Genomic DNA, 9,095 nt, shown 5'->3' with positions numbered 1-9,095 from the left:
AGAGACTCGGAGTAGAGCCGCTGCTCCTTTACGTTGAAAGGAGCCAGTTGAGGTGGTTCGGGCATCTAGTAAGGATGCCACCTGGGCGCCTCCCTAGGGAGGTGTTCCAGGCACGTCCAGCTGGGAGGAGACCCCGGGGAAGACCCAGGACTCGGTGGAGAGATTATATCTCCTCACTGGCCTGGGAACACCTCAGGATCCCCCAGTCGGAGCTGGAGGATGTGGCCCGGAGAAGGGAAGATTGGGGTTCCTTACTGGAGCTGCTGCCCCCGCGACCCGATCCCGGATAAGCGGTAGACGATGGATGGATGGATATATATATATATATATATAATATATATACATGTGTGTATGTATCGACTCATAGTTAGAATAATTGTCTTTAAATGTTGTCAGCATGGTTTGCGTTGCAGAGGAATCACATCATGTTCAAGTCTAAGAGTTTATTCAGCAGCTGAAACGTACAGGATGTGCAGGAGGTGCATGTTATGGTGTTTTATGGTCCACTGTATAGAAACACATTTTAGCAATGCAAACTTTTCACAGGAATGAAAAAAAAAGCAAATAACTTTAATTCAGCTCACAAATGATTCCACCTCACCTGCCTGCTTCATTTATGAATGTAACATATGGTACATTAGTTTTGTTACAGAGCAAACAGCAAATAAAAATGCAACATCTTGAAATATAAAAGGTTTGATGTAGCTGCAGGAAAAAATGAAAACATGTTTGTGCTTCATGACATTGTCAGTGAAAGTGAAATTCTATTATAAGATGAAATGGGTGGCTTTAAAAATACACAACTAAGTTCAACTGAAAGCTGCATAAACAGTATCTATCTGTTTCTTCTTCTCATATTAGCACAGAGTCTGGTGCAGCCAGGTGTCTCTGTGTAGCCTGTGAAACAAAAGAGACAAAGTGTCTGTAAAACACCTGAAGCTCCAATAAACTGAAGCTTTTCCCAGAATATTTCTCCACACTTGTGTGTTTTTAAGGTTAAACATGCAGAGAAATCTTTAAGTTCATGCACAGCGGCTAACGTTCAGTCTGTGTTCTGGGCTCCAGCTGTCGGAGCACAGCTGTGGTGTGGGAGGTGTTACCTTCTGCACCAAGGCGTACACAACCTCCTGCTCTGTGGACCTGCAGTCTATCTCTGCGCTGCGACTCACCGAGGATGATCCGCATCCTGATGGAGAAACAAGAACAACTCGTGTAAGATACAAGAAATGTGAAGCAAACCTTAAGTAGAACTAGTTCAGGAGTAACAGCAGTGTTTCCCAGCTGTGCTGCACTTCCTCAGCAGGTTCAATAACTTAGTATGAAAATATGTTCTCACATTGAGTCACAGCTCCCACAGTTATCACAGAAATACGTCGACACTTTATAAATCTTCCACGTGACTTTCACACTGAATGCATTTGTAAACGTACCTGCACATGACTGAGGAGCTGGTTTATTATTATTACACTATTGTTACTGTGTTAGCAGTCGTACGTAGACGTGATGTGCTAAGTGAAGATGTTGCAGCTGTATTAACTGTGCAGCTGTATTAACTGTGTGCAGCTGTATTAACTGTGTAGCTGTATTAACTGTGCAGCTGTATTAACTGTGTGCAGCTGTATTAACTGTGTGCAGCTGTATTAACTGTGTAGCTGTATTAACTGTGCAGCTGTATTAACTGTGTGCAGCTGTATTAACTGTGTAGCTGTATTAACTGTGCAGCTGTATTAACTGTGCAGCTGTATTAACTGTGCAGCTGTATTAACTGTGCAGCTGTATTAACTGTGTGCAGCTGTATTAACTGTGTAGCTGTATTAACTGTGCAGCTGTATTAACTGTGTGCAGCTGTATTAACTGTGCAGCTGTATTAACTGTGTAGCTGTATTAACTGTGCAGCTGTATTAACTGTGTGCAGCTGTATTAACTGTGTGCAGCTGTATTAACTGTGTAGCTGTATTAACTGTGCAGCTGTATTAACTGTGTAGCTGTATTAACTGTGTAGCTGTATTAACTGTGCAGCTGTATTAACTGTGCAGCTGTATTAACAGTGTAGCTGTATTTGTAACGTATGCATCCTGACGGAGCGCTGTTGCAGCCTCTCTCCTGCTCAGAGTCGAGTACACTGGATGAAATGAGGATTCCTGCTCGTCTGAAGGGAAACATCAGCAGGTCAGAGACGTAGAGAGAACTTTATAAATACTGATGACGGTTATGAAGACAAAAAAAGCCCCTGACCTTCACCTTCACCTTCATCAGTCGGTGGTTTTGTGTTTGTCTCGATGCAGAGCTCAAAGCAGCAGGGGAAACTGAACAGTGTGAGAATAACTGCAGAGCAGCACGTCTCAACATGAGCCGCAGGGTTCTTATTTTATAACATGTGCTTATAAGCTGTAGCGATAACCAAGACGTAACGTATCCATCATGGTGTTGTGGTTCTCACATCATGTAAAGACGAGCAGAATATAAAGGTTCACCTTCGTTCTGTCTGGGTTTAGTGATGATGGCGTACGTCACTGTGTCCAGGTCACCGTCCTCTGCACAGACCGACACATGAAGCACGTTAACGAGAACATTCAGTCCTAATCCTTTGGTCATAAGTTAAAATAGTGACGTGTATGAATCTGTAATCCGGTGGTGAAGGATGCACTGCTCACCGTTCTGAGCGTCCTCGTCTGAGCTTGACGCTGCAGCTGCTGACTTCGAGGAAACTGTCGGATAGAAAAGTACAAATATTGAACAACAGACACACAGGAAGAGAAAAGACATTTAAAGTTTGTCACCGGTCTGAAGTGTGTAAACAGTGAAGTAAAACAATATAAAAGCAACAGTTATAAGTCTAACTTAAACATTTATAACCTCAAGCGTGATGGTGGAGCTTGTTGGCAGCAGTTCTGGTAATCTGATTACTCTTGGAGTTCAGAGCTTCTTGTTCTTGGTTTGCACAGTTCCTTCTTTAAAGGGGTTTTGTGTACCTGCGTGTTTCCTGATGCGAAGGACTCCCAGCAGCAGCAGAGCCAACAGGAAGACTGTGACAGCGCTGCACAGCAGGGTGAACAGGTGGGGGCCGCCGCGGGCTTCGGAGTGGGGCCCTTCAGGAGGGGGGGCAGGGGTGATAGAAACAGCATTTTCTGTGACATTACAAACAATATGTTGGAACCTTTCTGTTCAGGAGAAAGTTGCAAAAGTATGAAAACAGTTCTTAAACAGCTGTCGGACTGTCGGAGACATTGGGGACATTTCTACAACACTGGGACAAGATTTATACTAAACTTCAAACAACTGTGTTTTTCATCGCGTGTGATCTGCTCCATCCTGCAACCAGCAGAATAACGTAACACTATCACGTCTCACCTCTGACAGTCAGCCGGCTCTGTGGTGACTCTCCATCACCAGAGATGCTGCAGCTGTAGAGTCCTTCATCAGACCTGGACACACTGTGCAGGGTCAGGTTTCCTGTAGAGCTCTTCTCCATGAAGGAGCCATCTTTATAGAAGTCAGCTGTGAGGCTGGAGGACGTCGTCTTGTTCCTGCAGCTCAGAGTCACAGCCTCTCCCTCCATCACAGGGAGGACAGGACTCTGCAGGATCACAGCTCCAGCTGCACAACACATCAGTAAAATGTTAGCTTTCATGTTATACTCCACTCAGACATGTATAGTTCTACACTTGCACATATACTTATGATTGAATCAAGTCAACGTGACACATAGCTGAGTGCAAATCTGCCCACTAAAGTAAAGTGAGTACAAATTGTGCTTAAGACTTTTTTTACAGTCTAAACCTGATGTTCTTCATCTGAATATTGCGAGTTGAATGTCCTGCTGCAGGAGCGTCAGGTAACGTTTGATATGTCGAGGCTTCTGTAAACGCTGTGAACAAACCGGTGACAGAGATGTTGACACGGTTGCTTCCTTGTCCTTCAGTCTCACACCTGTATTCTCCACTGTCTCTCACATAGACTCTATGTAGGGTGCAGACGGACTCTGTGTGCATCTTGCTATCACACGTCAGATGAAGCTCCTCACTATCCCTGACCCCTCGTAAGCGGGTCGAGCCATCAGACCCCTCACATTGAAAAGAGATGGACTCATGTTGAAAGTACTGCAGTCTGTTCGTAGTGACACGCAGTAAAGCTGCATCTGAAACAAACATTGTAGCGTCCCAAAAGAAACACATATACAACGTTAACCTGGGTCCTATAAGAGGACAGAAAGATGCGAAACACAAACACAACGTTAGAGATGTTTTGTTTGTTACTCACCGCTTTTCAGAATGAATTCAAGCATCGCTGGATAAACAAAGGAGCAAAGTGGAGCATCAGACAGAGATGGTTTGACGTACGGGATGTGAAGTAGAAGAAAAGGTACTCACACAGTGAGAAGCAGAGCGCCGTCACCTCCATGTTGTCTTGATGCTGACTCAAACACAAATGAAGTGTGCTGCAGGCCAGAACTTCCTCTTCCTTCCTGTGCAGTTTATTTCTGATCATGAGAAGCTGAAGTGACAGTGGCTTGAACCAGAGACGGTTTAGAAGGAGGGGGGGGCTCATTTACAGTCCCCTTCCTGTATCTGTGTCACGTGGGTTTCTCCACTTGCCCCACGTCGCTAGCTGTAGAGTCCATAATGAAAGAAGTGAACGTGAAAACAGATTATGAGCCATTCATTCGCCACAGAGTCACCAAAGTAAATATTGGACATATTTCTCACAAGCCACATCTCATCAGAACATTCTGACGAACAAATCAGGAGAAATTTGACTTTGACACCAATTAGTCAGAGTCTTCTGTCCCTGCAACACACTGTTGAGATCTGGCAACAAAGAGCGTCAACATTAGTCAAACTGTGTAAAAATGTTAAGCTAACGTCAACTAACATTTACGAACGGTCGAACTAATAAATATTCATGATGCTCATCCTGCTGGACCAGCAGCATCTGACACTGAACCACCAGATCGTCCTCTCCACCTTCCAAGAACTGTGAGTCTCAGGCTCTGCTCTCCCTGTTCACATCCTTCTCAATGACAAACTTTCAGGGTAACTTGGAGAGAATCTGTGTCTGAACCTTGTGGCCTCTGGAGTCCCTCAGGGTTCCGTTCTGTGTCCCCTCCTCTTTTCTCAGTACATCATGTCACTGGGCTCTGTTATTCACTCACATGGCTTTTCCTCCCACAGCTAAGCAGTGGACACACAGCTAATTATGTGACACCACAAAACTGAGCTGCTCTTCCTTCCAGGGAAGTCCTATCCCATCTGCGACCTCTCCATCAGCATTGAGAACTCCGACCTCTGTAGCTTTTCTAAATTTGCAGCAGCCCGGCTAGTATTCAAATCAAATCAAATCAAATCAATTTTATTTGTATAGCCCAATATCACAAATTATACATTTGTCTCAGTGTGCTTTACAGACTGTACAGGTTACGACATCCTCTGTCCTTATATATTCAACCTACACCAAGTTCTCCCACACAACCCCTCTTTACTTTACTTTCCTGTACTCCGCACACTGCTCTGGCTCCTGGAGGCTGCTCGTATCCGTCTCAGGTCACACGTTGCCGACCATGCTGCGAGTATATCAGGCCTGTTCTGCATCCAGGACACAGTTAAACCACACTACCCCAGCCCGTCCACTATCCTCTGCTACTCCCTCACTACGAGGGGGGTCGGATACCATTCAACAAAATCTTGTCTATTTGGTGTTCTGGCTACACAGTGGTGGAACAAGCCCCCCTACACAAGTTATGTAGAACTTGAAGCAGTTTGCTTATTGATTCTTGCAATTTTTGGGTACATTGTCATGGTTGAAGTGCACTGATTGTAAGTTGCTTTGGATAACAGCGACAGCTAAATCATTGTTAAGTCATTTTACCTCCTGCAGGCTATTTGTGTGCGCAAGGGGAACAACAACCTTAGTGCAGCAGTGTACTGAACAAAAAGTGTTGTGTCGCTGCTGAGAACACTAGTGTGTGTAATGTAAGGCAGTTGTTTTTTGTGAACAATGGTATGGTGATGCGCCATTGGGCTGTCGTGTGGTACGGATGTCGGTTCAGGTGATGACTGGAGCACCGTTTGTCAGATGGTGGTTCCTGTTAGTTGTCGGCAGCATGTACTAACGTGTAGCGCATGCCAAGTTGTGGGTGAACCAAACCAGGTAATTCCCCCAGTCCCTGTGCTCCCCTCGCCCCTCGAGGCCCCTGTGCTCCCCCCTGGGCGGCTCTGCCAGCTTCCTGAGCAGCTCCGCCCGGCCTCTCCGCCCGCTTGTCTTCCTCTCTCAGATGTCCAACCACAATCAGCGGTGGGCCAAACAATTTAAGGGAGCTGACAATGTGGTGGCGGATGCACTGTCCCGTGGGTGAGATGCGCATCGTACATTTCCGAAATGTGTGGGGGTATTGTTTAACTGTGGCCAAACACGTGTTTGGTTTTAAGGGAGGGGGTGTTACGTGCTGTGGTGTGTGTTGCGTGTTGTGGTGTGTGTTGTGTGCTGTGGTGCTGAACAAAGCGCTGCGTCAGATGGTTTTTATTGAAGCTGTATAATTTTATAACATTGATCAGTTACCTGGCAACAGGCTCAAAGTTCAGAAGATACTCAAAGTGAAACTGCGTCGGATGATTTACGGTACAAACTCAACGTAATGCAGCCGCTATCTGCAGCTAATAAAGAAAGGTGAGTAAAGGTCAATGATTTACAGACTTTAGTCCTGCAGTCTAAAGAAATGATCGACACAGCACGCAGCAGGTACGTCGTCTTCTTCATTTATTGTTCCTATCGTACGTGTTTCAACCAACTTTAATTATAAAACAAAGTATCACTTTACCGACACTAAGTTTGGGTCTGCATATTTACTCTTTTGGACCGTCTTAGTGGCCAAAAGTGAAAGTTCATCTGCATCTGCATTGTGGTGGTGATGGCCTAGTGGCCTAGTGGTCTAGTGGTACGCCTTCCAATACCAGGCTAGCACCATTGTACCCCTGAGCAAGGTACTTAACCCTGAGTTGCTCCAGGGAGACTGTCCCTGTAGTTAGTTCCCTGTAAGTCGCTCTGGATAAGAGCGTCTGCTAAATGACCTGTAATATAATTACATCAGTATTAATCAGGCACACTACCAGCGAAGGTGTTTACAGGTATAAGACATTTATTAATATATAAATATATATATATATATATATATATATATATATATATATATATATATACATATATATATATATATCATGTATGACTTCTTTATGTTGATTTCCAGAGCTTTAAGATGCTTCCCCAGAAGAACAGACTGTCTCTTCAGGCGTCGCTCAGTGTGTTGGTTTTCCATCTGCTCCTCACACACTCCTGCAGAGGTAACTCACACCTCTGGTCTTAAAGCAACATGTGCTTCATTTGCTCTGATATATAGGACGGACAAGTGAAACTCATTGAAGTGAATGTGCAGATACGTTCAATATGAACATGTTGCAACTTATTTATCTGTAAGTTCGAGGAGACAGGGTTGATTGGCTGCACTTAGCACTTGATGCTGTAGTCAGGTAAAGAAGAGATCTGAACTGATGATGTCGAGATGCTAACGTGCTCAGAATGACGATGCTAACGTGCTGAGATTGTACATGAATGTCAAAATCGAAGTTTAGCCTGTAAGCATGCTAACATCTAATAAGTACAGCTCATTAGGGACAGCTGGTGTCTTTCACCTGGTGATGGCACCAACACAAATGGAAGAACATTTAGAGAAACTGTGATTGTAACTGTGTCATCGCAGCGGTGCAGATAAAGTGTCTGCTGCTATGAGCCAGCATCATGGTGGACATGGACCCTTACGAAGACGAACAGATCCCACCAGCTGCTGCAGGAATGAATAAACATGGATATCTCTTCCCAGGTCAGTCTCAACTAATCGGTCCACCTCAGCCAATCGTAGCAGCCGTTGGCGATGACATAATTTTACCATGTCACCTCGAACCTGCCGAGGATGTTGTTGCCATGACGTTAGAGTGGACGAGATCCGACCTGGACTCTGAATTCGTCTTCGTGTGGCGTTCTGGTCAAGACCTCGTACATGCGAAACATCCATCTTTCAAAGGACGGACATCCCTGTTCTCTGAGGAACTAAAGCACGGGAACATTTCACTGAAACTCTCCAAAGTACAACTGTCTGATCGGGGGACGTACAGCTGCTTCATCCCTAAACTGGATAAAAGATCTGTGGTCGAGCTTGTTGTTGGTAAGTGGACACACATTGGATCTACATGGTGCTGTGTGATCACATTTAGGGTGGTTCTCTCAGCTTAATGTATAATACCAAGCACACAGCAAAGAGAGGCTTTAAGAGACTGAGTGGTCTTTAGGAAACTCTTTTACAGATGAGGATTGTATTGCTGATGTTTCTCTTTGCTCATCACCAGGAGCCGTCTCCTCGGCCGTCATCAGTTTAGCAGGGACAGACAGAGACAGAGGAGGAGTGATGTTAGACTGTGAGTCTGCAGGCTGGTATCCAGAGCCGGAGGTGTTGTGGCTGGACGCTGAGGGAAAGCTCCTCTCTGCTGGACCTCCAGAGACAGTCAGAGGTCCTGATGACCTCTATACTGTCAGCAGCAGAGTGACTGTGGAGAAGAGACACAGCAACAGCTTCACCTGTAGAGTCCAGCAGAAGAACACCAACCTCAGCAGAGACGCTCACATCCATGTTCCAGGTACAAGCTGTTCCCTGTTCATGGCATCATCACTTAGTCTCAAACAGCAGAGGTCCAGAGTTCTATAAACACCATGTTGTTCTGTGTTTTATCTTTTCAGAGGGTTTCTTTCCAGTCCAGTCCAGTTCTTCTCCCCTCTTTATTGTTCTGGCTGTTACTGTGGCTGCTTGCATCTTTATTATTCTTTTACTTGTTCTGTGGAAACTGAGAGGAAACATAAACAGTGAGTCACAGATGAAGTCAGTTCATCAGAATGTGTTGTTGTAAATAATATGGAGCTTTGTTTTATTAACTGATTTAGACTGAACAGTCTCATGTGCTGTGATGCTTCCTCACATCAAACTAAATGTCTTCAATACGTTTTCACACAGAGACAAAGAGAAACCCTTCAGAGGAAACTGAAGAAGGACGAGA

General features: G+C 44.9%; 2 protein-coding genes across 2 annotated transcripts in view; one reads left to right on the top strand and one right to left on the bottom strand.

The window, feature by feature from the left end:
• Positions 1-1,022: 1,022 nt before the first annotated feature.
• LOC115024052 (uncharacterized) lies at positions 1,023-4,407 on the bottom strand. The gene is made up of 7 exons (XM_029455432.1): positions 4,371-4,407; positions 4,261-4,287; positions 3,352-3,597; positions 2,973-3,128; positions 2,655-2,708; positions 2,475-2,534; positions 1,023-1,186 (listed from the first exon to the last, which is right to left on the bottom strand). Exons 1-7 carry the CDS (start codon positions 4,399-4,401, stop codon positions 1,023-1,025), a joined length of 738 nt encoding a protein of 245 aa, XP_029311292.1. The 5' UTR covers positions 4,402-4,407.
• Positions 4,408-7,249: 2,842 nt separating this feature from the next.
• LOC115024051 (butyrophilin subfamily 2 member A1-like) overlaps positions 7,250-9,095 on the top strand; it is a 3,595-nt gene continuing 1,749 nt past the window's right edge. Inside the window, exons 1-5 of the mRNA XM_029455431.1 lie at positions 7,250-7,334; positions 7,871-8,212; positions 8,394-8,681; positions 8,782-8,904; positions 9,053-9,095. The exon at positions 9,053-9,095 is cut by the window's right edge and continues 154 nt beyond it. Of these exons, the coding sequence (XP_029311291.1) occupies positions 7,250-7,334; positions 7,871-8,212; positions 8,394-8,681; positions 8,782-8,904; positions 9,053-9,095 (881 nt within the window). The remainder of the gene's footprint in view (positions 7,335-7,870; positions 8,213-8,393; positions 8,682-8,781; positions 8,905-9,052) is intronic.

The sequence above is a fragment of the Cottoperca gobio genome, chromosome 18 (assembly GCF_900634415.1).
Source record: "Cottoperca gobio chromosome 18, fCotGob3.1, whole genome shotgun sequence".
Classification (NCBI taxonomy): domain Eukaryota; kingdom Metazoa; phylum Chordata; class Actinopteri; order Perciformes; family Bovichtidae; genus Cottoperca; species Cottoperca gobio.
This window is presented reverse-complemented; position numbering and strand designations above follow the sequence as displayed.